The following is a 25,570-nucleotide window of genomic DNA, read 5'->3' as shown; positions in this document are numbered from 1 at the left end:
GCCTAAAGTCTCATCCATATTTAATTTAGATGATTCGGAGATGAGATTTTGTACTTGGAATTGATTTAAGACTTTTGGGATGATGTGATGAGGTGAATGCATTTTGCATGTGACAAGGACATGACTTTTGGGTGCCCAAAGGGTAGAATTTTATGGATAGGATAGTGTCCCTCCAAAATACATATTATAAATTCTAACCTCTATGCCAGTGGTTATAATCTTGTTTGGAAATGGGTTATCTTTGTTATGCTGATGAGACAGGATTAATGTAGGGTGTATATTGAATTAGTCTCTTTTGAGATATAAAAGGTAAACAAGTGATCAAAACAGAGATGAGGGAAGAGAGATGCCAGTCCACCTGAAGATCACTCAGGAGCAGAAGCTCAAAGAAACCAGCACCTTCCTCCAAAGCCGACAGAGAGAGAAAGCCTTTCTCTAGAGCCAGCATCCTGAATTCAGCCTTCTAGTCCTAAACTGGAAACCCTGGTGGCGTAGTGGTTAAGTGCTAGGGCTGCTAACCAAAAGGTCGGCAGTTCGAATCTGCCAGGCGCTCCTTGAAAACTCTATGGGGCAGTTCTACTCTGTCGTATAAGGGTCGCTATGAGTCGGAATTGACTCAGTGGCAGTGGGTTTGGGTAGTTGTAAACTGTGAGCAAATAAATTTCTGTTTGTTAAATCCATCCACTGTGGTACTTCTATTATAGTAGCACTAGATAACTAAGACACAAAATTATTGTAAAGAAGTCTTTTAAGTTAAAAAATAATTCCTAAGTATATTATTCACATTGAAACTTCAAAAATTATTATTTAAATAATTAATTAAACCAAATATAATTATCATACTGACTTATTTAAGATACCCTTAGAAGAGCTTTACTTTCCTGGAGTACAGAGGGCTGGGCTGAAGGGCATTGATGAAATAGCCAGAGGCCTTTATGATGGGGGCTGAGGCTGGCAACCAGGAAGACATGGAAGAGATGCTGAATAGGTAGGGAGGTGCCTCATAAAGCCTAAATCCAAGGGAGATGGTTCATTGTGACAGCACAGCAAGATCAGACTATCTAGGAGTTGTACTATGTATTTTCTTTAAATATCATAAGTAATAAAATCATGGTCCTTTGTAGAGAGCCATAAGTTTGGATTCCTCTTAAGTTAATGGGTCTTTTCACCTACTTTCCCATCTAAATTTCCTCATCTCTAAAGTGGGAATAATATTCAAGTAACAGGCTTATGAGAATTTAACGAAATAACCCACTGAACCTTAGAATCTATTGACCACTCAATAAATAGTCACTGTTTTTTCAAATGGATATACAGTTTCACGTGGTTTGTGCTATAGTTCCTGTCTGTTGCAGCTCACAGTGAAGATGAACCAGATTAGAAGAGCAACTGAATTATGATCGGTGAGAATACAGATTATTCAAAGTTGAGTGAGTCAAAATAACATTCACATTTGATTGGTTGGGGATGTGTGGACAGACAGATAAACATCATTTAAATAACACTACAAGATATGCTCAAAGCTCAGTGGGACAATCTGTTTTGTTACCAGTAACATTTGAACCTGTTTATAAATTGGTGGTGTCAGACCTCTTCTATTTTCAGAGGGAGAAATGAGAGTCACTGTCAGTCTGAGGCTGATTGCATCCTAAGCAGTCAGACATACCTCCGCTCTTTTCTTTTTTTTTTTTTTTAAATCAATTCCAGCACCAGCCATTCATGCTACAGCACTCTCTAGTTATCTGCTGGGCTCTATAATTTGTTGCAGTGGGTACACAGAACTCACAGATCATACTTACAATTACGGAGTTTATTAGGGAAGTAACAGTTTACAGCTCAGGATCAGGAACAACTTGGAAGTAACAGGAGCAACTCAGGCTATAGTTGATCGATCAGGACAGCTTCTTCTCAGCTGTGCCCACAGCAGGCCTCTGCTTCTGGGCCCTACTGAGGCAAGTGTAACAGCTTTTTCTTTAGCTCTGCTAATAAGTGCCTGTAGGCACCCCACTCTGCCAGGAAGCCGCTGCCTGAAGGCGCTCAGCTCTTTCACTGTGTGAGTCGGCCAGCCAACTGTAGCCGTCTGCTGATTCCATGCCGCTCCCATCTCTGGTATTACGCCTCTGTCTCCTGGGTCTAGGAAGTTCTCAGGGCAGGGACCCTGGGTCCAAAGACACACTCTGCTCCTGGCTGCTCTCTTGATGGTAATGAGGTCCCCCCTCAGCCTCTGGGATTGGCTCTTTTTAAACCTAACAGAATGACAAAACTGACCAATCCCCTTGGTGGGCCACAGGAACCTTATTTACGTATCATAGACTACGCTGGCAAGAGTTCTACACATCTTATTTGCAGTCTTATTCAGTCATTTCACGGGAGTTATAAGACCATGACTAGAATGGCCATACAAAAGCAATTCATTGCATTGAACTGTCTGTAAAATTAGACCAACAATACTTATAAAATTAATGAAAATTTATTGAGGTGCTATGTGGAAAGTACCTGATTTGGCACATAGGCCCTTCATACATTTTAATTTCTTTCTTCCTTCCCTTAAATAGGGCAGATTCTATTGGATACTTATGATCAGAACTCTAATTGCCACTTGATTCTTATCTTTGCCTTTTTTATATTCTCTTTTCTTGCTTCCCTTGCTCCCCATCTGCCCACTACATTTTTTATTTTAAAGCAGTAGATAAGATTTTTAAGTTTAAAATTCTTAACTAACTTAGTAAATTTAAAATTTTTATGACCTTCATGATTTATTCTGACAGCTACTTATAAGTAGGCATCTAGAATAATCGATAATCAAGGCCAGGTTACTCTGTGGACAGAATTTTCATAGATGATACAGCTTGCATCTCCATGTTCATTAATATATTTTGCATAGAGCCTTAGTTATTAAAATGCAGTTCTCATAAAGTACAAGATACTATTTGAATATGTAGCAAAATAATATAGTTTACATTACGATAGGTAGATTAGTTTTTGAATGATTGCATACATCTGATTTAGTTTGACTTCATGAACTTAACTGGTTGTGAATTTTTTTCGTATACATTTAACAGTTTTATCTTTTGTATCTTTTTTCCTTTACTTCTTAAGCTCAGTGTATTTGTTTTCAATTTGAGAAAACTTTCATTTTAATTTTATAACAAAATAGAGAAAGCCTTTTCTTTGACAAGCTACCTAACGTAAATAGAGAATTTACCAATAAACTGTCCCTTCAAGTCCCATCTTTTTTCTAGGGTAATTCTTTAAATCATGAATGACCGGGGAATCCTGAGCCATACCATGATCTGGATCTTTCATATGTCAGCCAGCTACTCTTGAATAAATTATACTATCTGTTTGGGTTTTGTTATCTCATTTGTAAATTGATAAGGTTGGTCAATACCTTTTTTAACTTTTCTTTTTTGAGTATCCTCGATATGATATAGGAGCCCCGGTGGCGCAGTGGTTAAGAATTTGGCTGCTAACCAAAGGGGTCAGTGGTCCAAATCCACCAGCTGCTCCCTGGGAACCCTGTGGGGCAGTTCTAATCTGTCCTATAGGGTTGCTATAAGTTGAAATTGACTTGATGGCACACAGCAACAACTATAGGGTTGCTATGAGTCAGAATCGACTTGACAACGGGTTTTGTTTTCGTTTTTTTTCTTTCTAATATAATAGAGGAGAGGGCATGGGGCACAGCTCACAACAACCTAATGCAAGTTTGACACTTTTGAAAGCCTGCATTTTTTATGTAAACCATGCAGATTTTTTTACCATATTCAGTAAATAGCTTTGTTTTAAAATAAACCATTTTAATTTGCATTCAATCAAGTAGAATGAATACTTCAGGAAGACGAATTGTGTCCCAGTGTGAAGGCACAAAACTAGGTACTAATATCCCTACCATCTTACACAGTAAATGTCTTCTGAAAAGTATCATTTTCTTCTGCTTTATGGTTATTTATGTACTTAGCCACTAAAAAAAAAAAAAAAAACTTAGCCACTAGCCCCCACTAAAAAGTTGGTTTCTTGTGGGCTGATGACAGCTTCCTCCCTAGTATTTATAGATTGCTTGGTTTTTAGAGCTCTACCTTATATAAGTATCTACTAGATAATTGAATGAGTTGAAAAATCCTGTGTAAATACCCATATATATTTTGCAGTTTTATTTATTTATTTTTTTCCTCATCTCCATTTGTTTTGAATTGCTTTTGATTAGTAATCGTGCATTTGTTTTGTCAAATTCAAATGTTTGCTTTTCACCCTTGCAAACAACATAGTCAATGGTAGGATTTACAGTGAGGGAACAGACAAGAAGTTATTTGGCCTAGTGATACTGTCCATAACATAGTACTGTATTAACTAATAAAGGCCAAACATGTGGTATAAAACCTGCCACATTCTTGTTTTCATGCTTTTTCTTAATTCGGTTAGACTTAATTTAAAAAAAATACACAAATACATTGTCTTCTAGATTCATGGATAGTGATAGATTATTTTATATTGTAAAACAACCAAAAATATATATATATATACACAAATATATTCTCTTACAGATTCATGGACAGTGATAGATTATTTTATATTGTAAACCAACCAAGTGAATAGCAAGGCATTCTTGTCCTGTTCTTAATTTGCAAAGAGAATTTTCAGCGTTTCACCATTAAGGATGATATTTGCTGTAGGTTTTTTGTAGATACCCTTTAACAGAATAATGAAGAGTTTCCATATATTTCTAGTTTGAGAATTTCCATTGTGGATGAATGTTGAATTTAATCATATATTTTTTCTGCGCATATATGACCATTTGGTTTTACTTTTTTTCTCTTGACATAAGTTACATTAACAGATTTCTGAATGTTCATCCAACCTTGAATTTCTGGAATAAATTAAGTCCACCATAGTCATGAGATTTATTATTTCTATACATTTTATGTTCAGTTTCCCAGTATTCTGTTTGGAGTTTTCAAGTATTTGCATGAGCGATTCTCCTTTCCTGCAATATTTTTTGTCATATTTTGTAATTAATGATATACTGCCCTCATAAAACAAGTTGGGATATTTACTTCTTTTTTTGTTCTCATGAATATTGATGAATAAAGCCATTTAGACCTGAACTGTTTTATGTATGTAGGTAAGTAGGTGGGTACGTACTAATTTTAATTACTAACTCAAGACTTTTTTTAAAAAAAGAAATCACCATTAACCCACATACAAAAACCTACATAAAATTAATGTGCAGCTTAATGAATTATTAAGGCACGCACTCTTGTACCCATCGTCTTTGTCAGGACATGGAACAGTAACAGCCATCCCAGCAGCCTTTCCACATGCACCCTCCCCAGTATATCCTTTACCTTCTTCTAAGAGTAACTATGATCTTAACTTTTATAATTACTTTTTTTCATAGTTTTATCACTGTAGTGTGAATTCCTAAGCACTAGACCTTGGTTTGGGTTTTTTTTTTGTTTCTTTTTCTTTATGTCTTAAATCTCTTAATTTAGAGGTTTCTCCATCTCTTTTTTGTTCTTGTAGTTTATTGGTAAAAATCATATAATTTCTATACAATTTTTCTAGTTGGCATTTTACCGATTGCATTCCTTTAATATAGTTTAACCACTTTCTTTCCTTTACACTTCCCCTAAATTAGTAATTAAATATAGAGGCTTAATCAAATTCAGATTTGCTTGTTTTAGAGGGATAGACAGGTTTCTTAGGTGATGATATGTCCTTTACAAAATGCATGATATTTGGTTTCCTTATTATTTATTTATTTATTTGATGTTTGTGATTGATCTTCAAAGCCTAGATTCTTAATTCTTTAGGGATTGTAAAATGATATTAAATTCCATTATTCCTTAATTTATTGACTGAAATACTTCTATAAAAGAGAAACTTCCATTTTCTCTTTGGTTAGCCAAATGTTCAGTTTATGTAAGAAAGGCAGGATAAATGCTTGATTCTTCACCTTTATCAGTTTTAGATAATCGGTGCTTTTAGCTTTAGCTTCTTACAAGTTGACTAATTTGTTATTTATAACATGAACTCACAGAATTAACCTAAGCTCGGGTTGTCCCATCTTTGGCCAGTGGAAGCCTCTACCAGTTGGCTCCTCAGTCCTTTTGACACCACACTATCTTTGATAACTTCCTTGCTGTCAGGTATGACAGCATATTCCAGACTTATTTTGCATGTCTTATATGTTGCCTTTCCCACTGGTATTAGCAATTTCTCCAAGAACCCTTTACTGGGGAATGACATTTCATGATAACCACTTGAGCACTGAGGATTCTCATTGCTGCTAGGTTTCTAGACCTTTTCATGTCTCTGTTTGAGGCCTTTTTTGTTTTCTTCTAATCATCAAGGCTTATATACTGATATCTTTCCCTAATTTCAGATAAAGCTTCTTTGTAGAAATAATCACTTTCTTAAGGTTTTTTTTTTTTTGTAAAAGTAAACATTTAATGTGACACTAGCACGTAGTAGCCTCCTCTTATATAAATTTGAAGGGTGCAAATGTTAAACCACGGAACATAAAATACGGTAAATTGTCACTTTAAGAACAACCTTGTAAACTATGGGAACCTAAGACATTTTTGAAAAATTAAGCAGGAATTGCGTAAGAAGGCTAATTGGCCAAGCCTATGGTCATGTGAAACATTAGCAGGTAATTGGAACCAGCCATTACCTTGGCGAATGGTCAGTGAAGCGGTGTTTGCATCCATGGAAACTTCATGTGATTTTGATGACTACTGTGCTGCTATTTTAACATTCACTGTAAATATAAAAACTTTTACTTCTTTTATATCATGACTCAAGTGTTTACTAAACAGTGATTTAGGTGCTAAAAAAAAAAAAACTCCCCTGAAAATCAGAAACTTTGAAGCAGCAGTATGGTTTAATGCTGTGAAGAAAGCCAAGCAACTACTATGAAATGCTATTCTGTGAATTTACTGTTCCTCCTAATACTAAGATGATGCTGAGAGAATAAAAGCCAGCATGAAACAAAGATATGCCTCAGTGGTTGTAGACCTATGTTTCTATCCTATTACGCTTTTTTTTAAATAATGAGAAGTCTTATGTAAAGTTTTGAATTATGCTAGGTCTCCATTATGCATTCCTTATATGGCTATCACTGTGTAGTCAATTAATGGATAAAATTAACTGAGTGGATCACAAGTGGGTGGTACTTTTAGCCTTTTATTAGAAATCAGAACTTAGTTCTAAGCTTTGTTAGTTCAGAGGTTAAATTATCACTGGAGAATAATCAGATACTGAGTGATTGCTTTAATCACATCAAATCCATAGGACTCTGGCATATGTTTAAATGCCAGTTTTTATTTTATAATAGACTAATTTATTTTTTTTGTAAACATTTAGAGTGACACTAGCACGTTGTAGCCTCTTATATAAATTTGAAGGGTGCAAATTTTAAACCGCAGAACATAAAATACAGTGACTTGTCACTTTAAGAACAACCTTGTAAACTATGGGAACCTAAGACATTTTTGAAAAATTAAGCAGGAATTGCTTAGTTCTCACTACCCTATTTATTGAGTGTATGTTTGGCAAAAGAAAAGTTAAAAGGTTGAGGACTATTTATTCTAGGCTTTTGTAACAAGTTCAGGGATTGTTGACTTCTTCAGTATAAACTGTTGTACTATTTGTGTCCACCAAATGAATTGTTTTCTTTTTTTTGACAGTGTCCAATAGCCAAATTTCACTCTTATTTTCTATTGTGTCATTTACTCTATGAATTTTAAGATTGTGTTTTACTTAATTTTGTTTTGTTTCAGATTATTATGTTTTCAATATAGAACACACCTTTATGGGGCTTATGTTCACACTATTTTAATATTAAAGTGATTGACTCTTTAATGCCACGTACTTAGATACTTTTACATTCATAACCTAAACCAGGGGTGGGCAAACTGTAGGCTATGGACCAAATCAGGGTCATTGTCTGTTTTTGTAGATAGTTTTATTGGAATACAGCCATACCCATTCATGTCTACGTTGTCTTTGCTTGCTTTGAGCTGCAATACCAGAGTTGAATAGTTGCAGCAGAGAACGTATGGCCCACAAAACCTAAAGTATGTATTATCTGGCCCTTTACAGAAAAAGCTTGGAGGCCACTAATCTAAAGTACATAATCTTCAAATTTATTTTATGGCTGAATCACATTTGTAACTTGTTGATTCTTATTTCCCCTTTAAAAAGGAATACTTAAAGACCTAACTTCAGACTGGAGGCACCTCTTTTTTCAAAGGGATCATGGAAGGGAGTTGGGGATAGAGTGTCTAATATTTGCCAAACTACAGTACAAATAATAAAAAAAAAAACCGTTACCTTCGAAAAGGGCCCTAGTGAGACTTTAGCATCAGCTAGTTGAAAAATAACCATTTGTAGATAGGTGGTTTTATTGTTAATAGTACGAATTATCATATTCGTTTACAGTTGGAATGTAAAGTTTTCTCCTAACTTCTTACGGAAAAGCTTAAGAATTGGGCTTTTTATGTGGTGGCACATGAGAGAATGCATATACATGGGAGCTGGGAAAGCTTAAACTTTAAAAACACCCAAAGTGGGAAGTTCACACTTAAACCAATTAGACGCTTAGTACAGATAATTAATAGTTATTAAAGTTATTATGTCTATTATAGTATCCATAACCTAACTATTAGTATGGAAGCTCTAGAGAAGTTTTTGTACTTTGTGTCCCTGACAAGTGTGAATTTCTTAGATACGCATTATTGTTCAGTTTAGAAAGTAGTTGATTATTTAAAGTTTACTAAGACCAGTACACTAAGTCTTAAGGAATAGCCACAAAGTATGTCAAACAGCATATTACCTTGCCTATTATTTTAAGCTCAAATTGAAAGTGAATCTGTGTTTTTAAAAATTAAAAAAATGAAACCTCTAGACAAATGTTTTCATAGATATTTTAAACTTTTGGTGCCACCAAGTGGGGAAATATTGTATAATGATATTTTCATGTAAAATATATCATGTGGACCACTGAAGCACCTATAGAAGCAGTCACTGCTGAGCTTTTTTATTATAAATTCTTCTCAGTAAGAAATTAAACATGTTCTCCAGGATGTATTCATGAATTAGATACCCATACTATATGTAAATTTAATATAAATATAAACCAGTGGATTAAAGAAATTAAAGGATGGTAGATTAAGGATCCAATTCAAAAACAGAAATCAAAATTTAGTTTTTTCTTTCTGTTCTCATCAAAAATTGCCTTGTGCATTTTGGTTCTTAAACCCTAGCAAGCGGCCATCTCAGGTACATCAATCAGTCTCAACCCACCTGGAGCAAAGGAGAATGAAGAACACCAAAGACGTATGGTAAAGATGAGCCCAAGAGACAGAAAGGGCCACATAAACCAGAGACTCCATTGGCCTGAGACTGGAAGAACTAGATGGTGCCCAGCTACCACCAATCATTGCCCTGATAGGGAACACAATGGAGAATCTCTGATGAAGCAAAACAGCAGGACACAGATCTCAAATTCTCATAAAAAGATCAAGGTTAGCGGAGCCAAGATGGCGGACTAGGCAGACGCTACCTCGGATCCCTCTTACAACAAAGACACGGAAAAACAAGTGAATCGATCACATACACAACAATCTACGAACCCTGAACAACAAACACAGATTTAGAGATGGAGAACGAACTAATACGGGGAAGCAGCGATTGTTTCCAGAGCCTGGAGCCAGCGTACCAGTCAGGTACGGCACAAGCACAGAGAGCTGCTCCACCCCCCTGAACTAACCCCGGGAGGGGGACCAGCCGGTTCCACGGGCGGTGTGGGACGCAGCCGGTAGGAGAAGTCCCCGGGAGGCAGTGACTGGTGACTGGTCTTGGAGCAGAAAGAGCAGCGTCCGAGCTGGGGAACCGTCCCGCAGGGATTTGGACTGGACACAGGTACGGCATAAACACGGAGAGTTGCTCCACCCCCCTGAACTAATGCCGGGAAGGGGCCCAGCCGGGTCACGCGGGCGGCGTGGGACGCAGCCGGTAGGAGGAGTCCCCGGGAGGCAGCGACTGGTATTGGAGCGGGGAGAACAGCGTCCCAGCCGGGACACTCGGTCATGGCACAAGCACGGGAAGCTGCTCCACCCATCTGAACTAACCCCGGGAGGAGGCCCAACTGGTTCTCGGAGGCGGCATGGCCACGTGGCTGGAGGGACGAGAAGTCCCCGGGAGGCAGCGACTGATTTTGGAGTCGAGAGTGCACCGTCCCAGTAGGGGAGCCTTGACGCTGGGCGTGGGGCTGGAAGCGGAGGATCTGACCGTGACTCCAGCGGGCCAGACCCCCGGGGGGCAATCTCCACACAGCCAGCACACACAGACGATGAGCCCGCGGGAATCTCAGATATAATAGTCATTACAAGCAAGACAAGCAACTCTGGCTATATTCTGAGGTGCTACTCTCCTATCTCTCTGTTCCCTCCCCCACCCTCCCCAGGCGGCTTCATTAACATCTGAATAGCCTGAGCCAGAGGGAGAACTCTGATAGGGATCTGACTGCATTTTTTTTTTAGCGGATTTTCTGGAAAAACTAGGTTCCCAGTGATGGCTCAGAGACAACAATCCGTATCAAACCACTTACAGAAGCAGACCATGACAGCTTCTCCAACCCCCCAAACAAAAGAATCAAAATCTTTCCCAAATCAAGATACAATCTTGGAATTATCAGATACAGAATATAAAAAACTAATTTACAGAATGCTTAATGGTATCACAAATGAAATTAGGATAACTGCAGAAAAAGCCAAGGAACACACTGATAAAACTGTTGAAGATCTCAAAAAGATTATTCAAGAACATAGTGGAAAAATTAATAAGTTGCAAGAATCCATAGAGAGACAACATGTAGAAATCCAAAAGATTAACAATAAAATAACAGAATTAGACAACGCACTAGGAAGTCAGAGGAGCAGACTCGAGCAATTAGAATGCAGACTGGGACATCTGGAGGACCAGGGAATCAACACCAACATAGCTGAAAAAAAAATCAGATAAAAGAATTTAAAAAAATGAAGAAACCCTAAGAATTATGTGGGACTCTATCAAGAAGGATAACCTGCGGGTGATTGGAGTCCCAGAACAGGGAGGGGAGACAGAAAACACAGAGAAAATAGTTGAAGAACTCCTGAGAGAAAACTTCCCTGACATCATGAAAGACGAAAGGATATCTATCCAAGATGCTCATCGAACCCCATTTAAGATTGATCCAAAAAGAAAAACACCAAGACATATTATCATCAAACTCACCAAAACCAAAGATAAACAGAAAATTTTAAAAGCAGCCAGGGAGAAAAGAAAGGTTTCCTTCAAGGGAGAATCAATAAGAATATGTTCTGACTACTCAGCAGAAACCATGCAGGCAAGAAGGGAATGGGACGACATATACAGAACACTGAAGGAGAAAAACTGCCAGCCAAGGATCATATATCCAGCAAAACTCTCTCTGAAATATGAAGGCGAAATTAAGATATTTACAAACAAACACAAGTTTAGAGAATTTGCAAAAACCAAACCAAGGCTACAAGAAATACTAAAGGATATTGTTTGGTCAGAGAACCAATAATATCAGATATCAGCACAACACAAGGTCACAAAACAGAACGTCCTGATATCAACTCAAATAGGGAAATCACAAAAACAAACAAATTAAGATTAATTAAAAAAATAAATAAATACACATAACAGGGAATCATGGAAGTCAATAGGTAAAAGATCACAATAATCAAAAAGAGGGACTAAATACAGGAGGCATTGAACTGCCATATGGAGAGTGATACAAGGCGATATAGAACAATACAAGTTAGGTTTTTACTTAGAAAAATAGGGGTAAATAATAAGGTAACCACAAAAAGGTATAACAACTCTATAACTCAAGATAAAAACCAAGAAAAACGTAACGACTCAACTAACATAAAGTCAAGCACTATGAAAATGAGGATCTCACAATTTACTAAGAAAAACGCCTCAGCACAAAAAAGTATGTGGAAAAATGAAATTGTCAACAACACACATAAAAAGGCATCAAAATGACAGCACTAAAAACTTATTTATCTATAATTACCCTGAATATAAATGGACTAAATGCACCAATAAAGAGACAGAGAGTCACAGACTGGATAAAGAAACACGGTCCATCTATATGCTGCCTACAAGAGACACACCTTAGACTTAGAGACACAAACAAACTAAAACTCAAAGGATGGAAAAAAGTATATCAAGCAAACAATAAGCAAAAAAGAAGAGGAGTAGCAATATTAATTTCTGACAAAATAGACTTTAGACTTAAATCCACCACAAAGGATAAAGAAGGACACTATATAATGATAAAAGGGACAATTGATCAGGAAGACAGAACCATATTCAATATTTATACACCCAATGACAGGGCTGCAAGATACATAAATCAAATTTTAACAGAATTGAAAAGCGAGATAGATACCTCCACAATTATAGTAGGAGACTTCAACACACAACTTTCGGAGAAGGACAGGACATCCAGTAAAAAGCCCAACAGAGACACGGAAGATCTAATTACAACAATCAACCAACTTGACCTCATTGACTTATACAGAACTCTCCACCCAACTGCTGCAAAATATACTTTTTTTTCTAGCGCACATGGAACATTCTCTAGAATAGACCACATATTAGGTCATAAAACAAAAACCTTTGCAGAGTCCAAAACATCGAAATATTACGAAGCGTCTTCTCAGACCACAAGGCAATAAAACTAGAGATCAATAACAGAAAAACTAGGGAAAAGAAATCAAATACTTGGAAAATGAACAATACCCTCCTGAAAAAAGACTGGGTTATAGAAGACATCAAGGAGGGAATAAGGAAATTCATAGAATGCAACGAGAATGAAAATACTTCCTATCAAAACCTCTGGGACACAGCAAAAGCAGTGCTCAGAGGCCAATTTATATCAATAAATGCACACATACAAAAAGAAGAAAGAGCCAAAATCAGAGAACTGTCCCTACAACTTGAACAAATAGAAACTGAGCAACAAAAGAATCCATCAGGCACCAGAAGAAAACAAATAATAAAAATTAGAGCTGAACTAAATGAATTAGAGAACAGAAAAACAATTGAAAGAATTAACAAAGCCAAAAGCTGGTTCTTTAAAAAAATTAACAAAATTGATAAACCATTGGCTAGACTGACTAAAGAAATACAGGAAAGGAAACAAATAACCCGAAGAAGAAACGAGAAGGACCACATCACAACAGAACCAAATGAAATTAAAAGAATCATTTCAGATTATTATGAAAAATTGTACTCTAACAAATTTGAAAACCTAGAAGAAATGGATGAATTCCTGGAAAAACACTACCTACCTAAACTAACACATTCAGAAGTAGAACAACTAAATAGACCCATAACAAAAAAAGAGATTGAAACGGTAATCAAAAAACTCCCAACAAAAAAAAGCCCTGGCCCGGACGGCTTCACTGCAGAGTTCTACCAAACTTTCAGAGAAGAGTTAACACCACTACTACTAAAGGTATTCCAAAGCATAGAAAATGATGGAATACTACCCACCTCATTCTATGAAGCCACCATCTCCCTGATACCAAAACCAGGTAAAGACATTACAAAAAAAGAAAATTATAGACCTATATCCCTCTTGAACATTGATGCAAAAATCCTCAACAAAATTCTAGCCAATAGAATCCAACAACACATCAAAAAAATAATTCACCCTGGTCAAGTGGGATTTATACCAGGTATGCAAGGCTGGTTTAATATCAGAAAAACCATTAATGTAATCCATCACATAAATAAAACAAAAGACAAAAACCACATGATCTTATCAATTGATGCAGAAAAGGCATTTGACAAAGTCCAACACCCATTCATGATAAAAACTCTTACCAAAATAGGAATTGAAGGAAAATTCCTCAACATAATAAAGGGCATCCATGCAAAGCCAACAGCCAATATCACTCTAAATGGAGAGAACCTGAAAGCATTTCCCTTGAGAACGGGAACCAGACAAGGATGCCCTTTATCACTGCTCTTATTCAACATCGTGTTGGAAGTCTTAGCCAGGGCAATTAGGCTAGACAAAGAAATAAAAGGTATCCGGATTGGCAAGGAAGAAGTAAAGTTATCACTATTTGCAGATGACATGATTATATAGACAGAAAACCCTAAGGAATCCTCCAGAAAACTACTGAAACTAATAGAAGAGTTTGGCAGAGTCTCAGGTTATAAAATAAACATACAAAAATCACTTGGATTCCTCTACATCAACAAAAAGAACACCGAAGAGGAAATAACCAAATCAATACCATTCACAGTAGCCCCCACGAAGATAAGATACTTAGGAATAAATCTTACCAAGGATGTAAAAGACCTATACAAAGAAAACTACAAAGCTCTACTACAAGAAATTCAAAAGGACATACTTAAGTGGAAAAACATACCCTGCTCATGGATAGGAAGACTTAACATAGTAAAAATGTCTATTCTACCAAAAGCCATCTATACATTTAACGCACTTCCGATCCAAATTCCAATGTCATATTTTAAGGGGATAGAGAAACAAATCACCAACTTCATATGGAAGGGAAAGAAGCCCCGGATAAGCAAAGCACTACTGAAAAAGAAGAAGAAAGTGGGAGGCCTCACGTTACCTGACTTCAGAACCTACTATACAGCCACAGTAGTCAAAACAGCCTGGTATTGGTACAACAACAGACACATAGACCAATGGAACAGAATTGAGAACCCAGACATAGATCCATCCACGTATGAGCAGCTGATACTTGACAAAGGACCAGTGTCAATTAACTGGGGAAAAGATAGCCTTTTTAACAAATGGTGCTGGCATAACTGGATATCCATTTGCAAAAAAATGAAACAGGACCCATACCTCACACCATGCACAAAAACTAACTCCAAGTGGATCAAAGACCTAAACATAAAGACTAAAACGGTAAAGATCATGGAAGAAAAAATTGGGACAACCTTAGGAGCCCTAATACAAGGTATAAACAGAATACAAAACATTACCAAAAATGATGAAGAGAAACCCGATAACTGGGAGCTCCTAAAAATCAAACACCTATGCTCATCTAAAGACTTCTCCAAAAGAGTAAAAAGACCACCTACAGACTGGGAAAGAATATTCAGCTATGACATCTCCGACCAGCGCCTGATCTCTAAAATCTACATGATTCTGTCAAAACTCAACCACAAAAAGACAAACAACCCAATCAAGAAGTGGGCAAAGGATATGAACACACATTTCACTAAAGAAGATATTCAGGTAGCCAACAGATACATGAGAAAATGCTCTCGATCATTAGCCATTAGAGAAATGCAAATTAAAACTACGATGAGATTCCATCTCACACCAGCAAGGCTGGCATTAATCCAAAAAACACAAAATAATAAATGTTGTAGAGGCTGCGTAGAGATTGGAACTCTCATACACTGCTGGTGGGAATGTAAAATGGTACAACCACTTTGGAAATCCATCTGGCGTTATCTTAAACAGTTAGAAATAGAACTACCATACAACCCGGAAATCCCACTCCTGGGAATATACCCTAGAGATACAAGAGCCTTCATACAAACAGATATATGCACGCCCATGTTTATTGCAGCTCTGTTTACAATAGCAAAAAGTTGGAAGCAACCAAGGTGTCCATCTACGGATGAATGGGTAAATAAATTGTGGTATATTCACACAATGGAATACTACGCATCGATAAAGAACAGTGAGGAATCTCTGAAACATTTTATAACATGGAGGAACCTGGAAGGCATTATGCTGAGCGAAATGAGTCAGAGGCAAAAGGACAAATATTGTATAAGACCACTATTATAAGATCTTGAGAAATAGTAAACCTGAGAAGAACACATACTTTTGTGGTTACGAGGGGGGGAGGGAGGGAGGGTGGGAGAGGGTTTTTTATTGATTAATCAGTAGATAAGAACTGCTTTAGGTGAAGGGAAAGACACCACTCAATACATGGAAGGTCAGGTCAATTGGACTGGACCAAAAGCAAAGAAGTTTCCAGGATAAAATGAATGCTTCAGAGGTCAGCGGAGCAAGTGCGGGGATCTGGGGAACATGGTTTGCGGGGACTTCTAAGTCAATTGGCAAAATAATTCTATTATGAAATCATTCTGCATCCCACTTTGAAATGTGGCGTCTGGGGTCTTAAATGCTAACAAGCGACCATCTAAGATGCAGCAATTGGTCTCAACGCACCTGGAGCAAAGGAAAATGAAGAACACCAAGGCCACACGACAACTAAGAGCCCAAGAGACAGAAAGGGCCACATGAACCAGAGACCTACATCATCCTGAGACCAGAAGAACTAGTTGGTGCCCGGCCACAATCGATGACTGCCCTGACAGGGAGCACAGCAGAGGACCCCTGAGGGAGCAGAAGATCAGTGGGATACAGACCCCAAATTCTCATAAAAAGACCAAACTTAATGGTCTGACTGAGACTGGAGGAATCCCGGCGGCCATGCTCCCCAGACCTTCAGTTGACACAGGACAGGAACCATCCCCGAAGACAACTCATCAGAAATGAAAGGGACTGGTTAGCGGGTGGGAGCGAGACGCTGATGAAGAGTGAGCTAATGATATCAGGTGGACACTCGAGATTGTGTTGGCAACTCTTGTCTGGAGGGGGGATGGGAGGATAGAGAGAGAGGGAAGCCGGCAAAATTGTCAAGAAAGGAGAGACTGAAAGGGCTGACTCAAGAGGGGGAGAGCAAGTGGGAGTAGGGAGTGAGATGTATGTAAACTTATATGTGACAGACTGATTGGATTGTAAACGTTCACTTGAAGCTTAATAAAAGGTATTAAAAAAAAAAAGGTCAAGCTTAATAGTCTGAGACTGGAGGGACCCTGGATGTCATGGTCCCTGGACCGTTTGTTAGCCAAAGATGGAACCATTCGTGAAGCCAGCTCTCCAGACAGGATTGGACTGGACTATAAGATAGATAATGATACTGGTGAGGACTGGACTATAAGATAGATAATGATACTGGTGAGGAGTGAACTTCTTGGCTCAAGTACACACATGAGACTATGTGGGCAGTTCCTGTCTGGAGGCGAGATGGTAAGGAAGAGCGGGACAGGAGCTGTTGAATGGACATGGGGAATGCAGGGTAGAGGGGAGGAATGTGCTGTCTCATTAGGAGGAGAGCAGCCAGGAGTACATAGCAAGGTGTGTATAACTTTTTGTGTGAGAGACTGACTTGATTTTTAAACTTTCACTTAAAGCACAATAAATAAATAATTTAAAAAATAAAAAGGTTGCCTTGCCCGTTGTGAACTAGAGCCATGATACTCAATCTTTGAAGACAAGAATCCACTTTAAAATTCAGTTTTCTCAGCATTTCATGTGAAACCATATTTCATTGAATCTATGCCATTGATTGTAAAATGCACCATGTTTTATGTACCACTAAAAGGAAAAAACACTGCCAACGCTTTTTTTTCTCATTTATAATTTTATATTTAGTGAAAGAACTCTTAGACATACAGATATTTTTAAAATTATATTCTTCTACATACATAACAAGGAAAGCGTAAGTTAAAGAAATTGGAAAATTATTCCTGAAACTTTACATTTCTAGTCTGAGTCTTGTAAATCACTTTTTGAATTGGTTATTGATGTCCCTGTTTTGCTGTACAGGCAGGCCCCCCCTCCCCTTACTAGCATCTGACTTTCGTACAACCAGTGGTTATGAACCAACCCCTGTAAAGCCTATCATTAAAAATTCAAGGTATGTACAATGGTTCGTAATAACAAACGGCGCTACTTTGCAACATGCATCGAAACATTATGATTATTATTACTGTATTATGTTAAACATGTTTTAGTGTATCTGGAAGTGGTTCTTTTTAATGTTTTTTATGCCTATAAAGGTACACTATATACTATATACTAAGGCAAATATTTGATTTTGGATACAAACTGTACCTGACTGTTCTGACTTATGTACAGATTTGACTTAAATACAGATTTAGGAACAGAACTAGTTTGTAATCCAGAGACTGCATGTACATTATGCTTTTTGTGCTATCAAAAAAATTGATGATGCAGCTTTTCTTAAGAGTGCTCCACTCTTGTCTCTGGGATTTGTTTCCAAGTTGCTAACATGCCCATTCTGTAAATTTTAGCTGTTTTTGTTGTTTTGGGCATGCCTTATGAAAGACAGCCCTTTTGCACGTACGTAAATAACAAAGTGCAGCATGGTTTCTACTTTGGGTATCTTTCTTAAGCTCATAAAGCAAGTAACTGTTACTTTGCAAGAAAATATGGGATTGTACTCATTCTTCCAATGTAAATTTGCGTCATTATTTATGTTCCTTCATTCTGTGTCTTTTCCCTTACACATTAACTTTTTGTTTCAGTGTCAAATCATAGTACTGCTTTGTAAGACATTAACTGGCTGTTAAACTTAACAGTTATACCAAGGATGCATGTACTTAAGTGAATACGAGATAACTAGCTATGACCAAATTTGTGAATGTGCGGGTAATGACAACTATTGTCATGACTTCTGCCTTTCCAGTGATTATAACATGCCCTCAATTTCACAATGCATTCAAATTTCACTGCCATTACATGTGAAAAAAAAAGTATGTATCTTAGACTCAGTGGAAAGTCTTCACTGAGTTATGTGTTATTAATCATAACAGCATATAAGTTCTTGAATAATAGATGTTAAATATGGGCAAGACATTTATTCGGTCTAAAGTGAGTTCTTGGTTTTTATCCTTTGCAGTAGGAAATCTAGGGCTCACAGGTTGGAAACCATCATCCTAGAGAGGAGAGGTATGTAGACAAAAAAGGTGCTATTCTAAATTGAGCAGTGCAAAAGAGCTATTCGAAATGTCTGTAGTTTTAGGTATTCTTTTAGAATTTTTGATATTAAAATATATGTGGTGAGTTATGCTTACAAGTCAACACAAAAGAAATTGGAGACAATTACGGCAGAACTAAAAAAAGCCTCTTTAGTCTTGTTGATTTTCCAGTAATTCACTAGAGGGCAGTAGTAGGCAATAAAAATGTCTTTTTGAAAAAGATAATCTCCATACATTTTTTTCCAAAAAGTCTGAAATTAAAATTCAGAAGATTTTTGTTTAAAGACCTTAAAAGGCATATTGATTAAATATTTTGTGTAATGTGTATGTCAAGCTTATCAACCTAAATGTTACAAATTTCTTGGTGATCACTGAGACTTAAATATGCAATCTAAAAACAAACTAAAAGCTCAGGTATCAAAATGTTGATTACTTTCTTTTACTTACTCCCTTCAAACAATTGAAAATTCTAAAGAGGGCATTGTATTCCAGCCCTGTCATACCACATAGTGTTACCAAGGACTTATTATTTTCTAAAATTGTTCATATTAAGCTATTTACAAATTCAGTTCAGCTTCTAAAAATGTATATCACTTCTGTGTAAGGAATTAATTCATGTAAATTAAGAGCTCTATTTTAAAAATATTTTTAGTCAAATATCTTCATGAGAAATAATTTTATTAATTTATGAGATGTTTGGTTTTGGAGTAAAAGTTAGAGGAGAAATAATTGGGGCCCAGCCCTTAAGTGTCGTATAGTTTACTTCAGGTGTCACTAGCTTGGCTCAGAAATCTGTACTTTTAAGAGCATCCCGAGCTACTCTGATTAGTCAAGTTTGGCAGAGCTAGTGATAAAACATATGCTGACCATTATAGTACAATGTTATGTGCTATAATTGAGTTATAAGCAAGGCACATTTATAAGTCAGGGAAGGTTTCTTTAACATGGAGTAATTAAGTTGAGACCTGATGTGCATTGCAATTTGTTAATCAAGTAGGGTGGGAAAGTAAGCATTCTAGGTGAAGGCACTACATGTGCAAAAGTATACATGCTAGACAAAGCATGAAGCAGTATAAAATTTAAAGTGGTGCATGAGCAATAAAAAGTTCAGTATGGGTGAAATATAAATGTGTAAGTGGCAGGGGCATGAGATAAGATTACTCAAGTTGATAGGGATCAAGTCACGAAGGACTTTGTAGGCCAGGATGAGATGACTAGAGCTTATCCTCAAGACCAGTGATTGAACCTTTCATTGAAAAAAATAGCAAAACAACTTTTTCAAACAACCTTACAGGAAGTTCTGATATGTAAAATTGATGAACAAAGTAGAATTACTCTGATTGACCAGCTACCTTGTCATCTTCTGTAATGGCCTTAGAGACACCTTCCTAGAATCCTAGGAACGCCTCCCAGAACACTTTGAAAACTACTACTGTTATTAATCCTTGAGAATCCTAAGGGTATTAATTAGAGGGATGATATAATCTGGCTTTGTTGTTGCAGAGAAATCACTTTGGAAGTCTTGTAGAAGATCGATTGCTGAAAGTGAGACAGGCGACTGGTTAGGAGAATATAGATGACCTTTTATCTGACAATAGACTCTATATAAGGGCCATGTTGTTAACGCTGGACTACCATATTCCTTGGAAAATAGTGTCGAGTACTGAGAGCAGATTACTAAGGGTCCGACACAGACTAACAAAGAATAAAATAAGCCCAGTGGAGGTGGTTGGGAGAACAAGGAAACATGTTGTTTTTGTTAGGTGCCCTCTAGCTGGCTCTTCTGATTCATTGTGACCCTATGTACAACAGAACAAAACACTGCCTGGTCCTGCGCCATCCCCACCATTGTCATGTTTGAGCCCATTGTTGCAGGTTGAGGGTCTTGCTCTTTTTCGCTGACCCTCTGCTTTACTAAACATGATGTCCTCCTCCAGGGATTGATCCCTCCTGATAACATGTGCAAAGAATGTGAGACGAAGTCTCACCATCCTAGCTTCTAGAGAGCATTCTGGCCGTACTAGATTTGTTCGTTCTTTTGGCAGTCCATGGTATAGTCAATATTCTTTGCCAACACCATAGTTCAAGGCATCAGTTCTTCTGTCTTCCTTATTCATTGTCCAGCTTTCACATGCATATGAGGCGATTGAAAACACCATGGGTTGGGTCAGGCGCAATTTAGTCTTCAAGATGACATCTTTGTTTTTAACACTTTAAAGAGGTCTTTTGCAGCACATTTGCCTAGTGCAATGTGTCCTTTGATTTCTTGACTCTTGCTTCCATGGGTGTTGTTGATTGTGGATCCAAGTAAAATGAAATCCTTGACAACTTTAATCTTTTCTCCATTAATCATGATGTTGCTTATTGGTCCAGTTCTGAGGTTTTTTGTTTACTTTATGTTGAGGCGTAATCCATACTGAAGGCTGTAGTCTTTGATCTTCATTAGTAAGTGCTTCAGGTTCTTTTCACTTCCAGCAAGCAAGACTGTGTCACCTGCGTAACACAGGTTGTTAATGAGTCTTCCTACAATCTGAATGCCTAGTTCTTCTCCCTATAGTCCAGCTTCTCAGATTATTTGTTCAGCATACAGATTGAGTAAACATGGCGAAAGGATACAACCCTGACACACACCTTTCCTGACTTTAAATCACGCAGTATCCCCTTGTTATGTTTGAACAACAGCTGCCTCTTGGTCTACGTACATGTTCCTCATGAGCACAATTAAGTGTTCTAGAATTCCCATTCTTCTCAATGTTATCCATAATTTGTTATGATCCACACCATGGAATGCCTTTGCATAGTCGATAAAATATAGGTAAACACCTTCCAGATATTCTCTGCTTTCAGCCAAGATCCATCTGACATCAGCAATGATATCCCTCGTTCTATGTCCTATTCTGAATCCAGCTTGAATTTCTGGCAGTTCTCTGTTGATGTACTGCAGCTTTTGAATGAACTTCCCTCCTTCGCCTTTTTGGATGAGGATAGGGAAATCACGAGAACACTCATTTACGTTTTAACAATATTTAAAATTGAAGGTTTTAAGTATTTTTCTTTACGTAAATACAGGGACTGGCATATTGGGTAATTTCAGCTAGCTATTGAAATATAACTTGCTGTGGAGTTGACATTATCTAGTAGAACTAGTTGATTTCTGAGATTTTCTTTTAATCATGCTCTTTGTTCATAAAAAAAAAAAATTACCCTTAATTAAAACAAAACAAAAAATAACAGTAAACACAAAAATAAGACACTGGGTTTTACTTTACATCTGTCAGGATTTATGCTTTGTTATTTGAATTGTGGTTTGATCAATATTTAATCAATGTCTAAAGGAGACTCAGTGGAAAGAATTGAAGTAATTAAAACTGACAATCAAGATACCTGGGGTCATTCTGGGAGTTGACAACTAGGTAACAGAAAACATGAGAAAAAACATGCAAAATTGCCCAGGATATTTTGAGGGTACAGTTTAAGCCTAAGAAGCAGCATTCATCACTTCTGCCCACATTCATTGTGCTGACCCTAATCTCATGGCTCTACCTAGCTACCAGGGAGACTGAGCAATGCAGTTTGGCTGTGTGCTCAGGAGGAACATGAAAAAGGTTTACATATATAATGTATCTGTTTCAGAGGCTGTTGCCACAAGCTGGCAATTTTAAGGTCAAATAATGATTCTGAATGATGGTCACATGGCAATTGCCATTAAGTGTTATTAATGGTTATAATAAAGTCATTATTTGGGAGTAGCTAATATAGAATTAAGGAGTCCTGGTGATGCAGTGGTTAAGCATTCAGTTACTAACAGAAAGGGTGATAGTTTAACCCACCAGCCGCTCCATGGGAGAAAAATGTGTCAGTCGGCTTCTGTAAAGATCACAGCCTTGGAAATCCTGTGGGGCAGTTCTACTTTGTCCTGTAGGGTTACTATGAATCAGAATTGACTTGATGGCAACTTTTTTTTTTAAAACAATAATGTTTATTATTACTGCTGATTAATAGTTTAAAATTACTTGCAGGAAAATATTCAGAACTTTTAAAGAAACTGCATACACAGATAATTGGTATGTTAATCAGATACTGTGAATATACTCAAATACCTTTTATTAAAGGTTTATACTTAAAATTTTCTTCCTAGAAAATAATTTTGTAAATTATTTTTACTAATTTACAATACACCTACTCCTTAAACTTAATATCTCGTTATCTGACATTTAGCATTTACAACAGAAAAAAACCTATCCAAATATTTTATGCATTAGCGAGGAGCTGAGAAGAGAGGGGGAGGAGGAGGAGGAGGGCAGTTTATGATGGAGAGCGAAGAGGTGGGCCAGGCTGCTGGCTGATCATATTACCTAGGTTGGGCAGAGAAGCCAGGCCTGCTGTGTCGAGAGTGGAGCAGGTGGGTGTAGCACAGGAGGCAGGGGTGGTCAGGCAAAGAGTTGTGGCAGGAATCAGGGTGGCTGGAGTTGTGCAGGGGATCGGAAGTCTCTTCTTCCAAAGAGGCCTCTCTGCCACCTCTGCAGCCTCTGACAGGCCCAGGTGGCCAGGCCTCACCTGCCTGCAGGCCTGAGGGATGCCCACCACTGAGACCTGTCTCCAGGGCCAGGGAATCAGGAAGGTGGAGAAGTTAGATGCAGTGGTCTATGCAGAGGCCTGGAGCATGGTGGGCCCTGCTGCTCCGGAGGCAGCGGGCAATCCCCATCCACCACTAGCATCCCCAGCCCCTGTGGACTCTGCAGTAGTGGGAAAGGCATGGTGGGGGAAGGGACCTGCCATGCCACCCGCATCCCAAGTAAAACCGGGGGACGCTCAAAGGGTGGTGAATGTGGGGGAGGACACAGGCACCAGAGATAGGGTATGGCCAGACTCTTGCATAACCCAAAATTTCATATAATGACCTGGCCTTTGGAACCTAATCATGTTGATAACTGATGAGTGGGTGTATCTTAACCACTGATTAGCCTGAAGTTTGTAATGTTACTTTGGTAAAATATTATATTTACACTAATAAATATATTCCCATTTGTAACTAAGAATAGTGTTATAAACATAACTTTGTTTAAATGTAAATGTGAAATAAACAGGAGAATTATGAGACAATATAATCATGATTCATTCACATATGCCATGTTTTTCAGTGACCATGCCCCTTCACAACTGCTTACTCCGTATTATTAAAGGACATTTTTGCCTGAAAATTGTGTATGACGTTTTTAATATTACTGAAACACATTTCAATTTTGTTTCTTTTAGGCCTATGGCATGTCTGCATTACCTTTAAATCTGATAAAAGGCACTAGAAGTGCTGCATATGAACGTTTAGAAAACACTGAAGACATTGAAGAAGTGGAGCAACACATTCAAACGATTAAATCAAAAGTGAGTTGGTATTTTGTTGTTTTTGGGAACCATAAACTTACTTCCTCTTTGACCTGCTTATCTGACATGGCTTAGACATTTTGGCAAACCCATCGTTCTTTACATTGTTTGATTTTTTTTTTTTGACCATATATTCTTCAAGTCCAAGTCCATATTTTAAAAAATGAATCTATGAAATCAGGACACTGACAGTTTGAAAATTTTTGTCAGTGTTCTAACAACTTTGCTAGTTTTCAGGTATGCTGATTTCATGTGTATCATCAGGTTTTATTCTAGCTTATGTTTAGGTACTAGTTAAATAAGCTAAAGAATCCTGTAATTACTGGCTAATTAAATGTACTGTTCCTTCAAGTAGCAGATAAATCTTAAAATTATTTAAAGAACTAGGAAAAAAAGGAAAGTTTTTTTTCCTAGTTCTTTAGACTAGACTAGTGTAGTCTTGATACAGAAACCAGGTAATAATAGCACATGCAAAAGAAGAAAACATTATAGTGGTCTCTTTTATGAAAGTAGTGGCAAATATTTAAAAAACATAAATAAAAATATTACCAGTTCATAAATCTATGCTTTAAGAAAACAATATTTTACAATTACCAATTTAGGTTTATTCCAGGAATGCGAGGATGATACACTGGAAAATATATTGATATTAAATGAGAAACCTAAGCATCTTAATAGATGTCAAAGAGTATTTGTAGATTTGTAGTTACAATTAAAAAAAAAAAAAAAGTTTTACCAAATTAGAAGAGAAGAAAGTGCTTAAATTAACAAAGGAAGACTCTCTTCAGCATTTACCTGGAAGTCTTAGATAAGTAAATTCAGGATAAGCATTGGGAAAGAGTGGGGAGAAGGAAAAAAGGAGACATAGGAAACAATCTTTATTATTTGCATATGATACTATCAACCAAGAAAATCTGAAAGAATCAACTGACAAACTAGTGGAACTAATTAAGAATGTGTTGAGGTGCCTAGATACAAACTTACAAAAATCATTAACCACTTGGAGCGTGTCATAATAAAATGCTCTCGTTCACAATAGCCATAAACTGTAAAAAGAAATAACAGATTCTTCCTGATAAAAATTATAAAATTTTCTGAAATACATAACTGGGATGGTTGGTGACTTTAGCAGTCAGGAATGTGACAATTTCCTTTTTGGATCATCAGTCTTAAAATTTTACTTGTGCCACATGTTGGTGAGAAGTAAGGGAAAGGTATACTGTTGGTGGGAAAATAAAATATACAGTTTTTTGGTAAAAAATTACAAGTTGTGACATGTGTCTCTACATAGCTTTAATAATTTAAG

At 37.3% G+C, this 25,570-nt stretch overlaps 1 protein-coding gene across 3 annotated transcripts in view; it reads left to right on the top strand.

Annotated features, from left to right (window-relative positions):
- The window catches only part of LMBRD1 (LMBR1 domain containing 1), a 184,492-nt gene that overhangs the window by 89,488 nt on the left and 69,434 nt on the right, over nt 1–25,570 (top strand). For all 3 annotated transcript variants that reach the window (XR_002784952.2, XM_010586811.2, XM_064287815.1), the window contains exon 8: nt 24,139–24,264. Coding sequence is in view for 2 of the 3 variants with exons in the window: in XM_010586811.2 (XP_010585113.1) it covers nt 24,139–24,264 (126 nt within the window). In the remaining variant the exon portion in view is untranslated. The remainder of the gene's footprint in view (nt 1–24,138; nt 24,265–25,570) is intronic.

The sequence above is a fragment of the Loxodonta africana genome, chromosome 1 (assembly GCF_030014295.1).
Source record: "Loxodonta africana isolate mLoxAfr1 chromosome 1, mLoxAfr1.hap2, whole genome shotgun sequence".
In the NCBI taxonomy this organism is placed as follows: Eukaryota; Metazoa; Chordata; class Mammalia; order Proboscidea; family Elephantidae; genus Loxodonta; species Loxodonta africana.
This window is presented reverse-complemented; position numbering and strand designations above follow the sequence as displayed.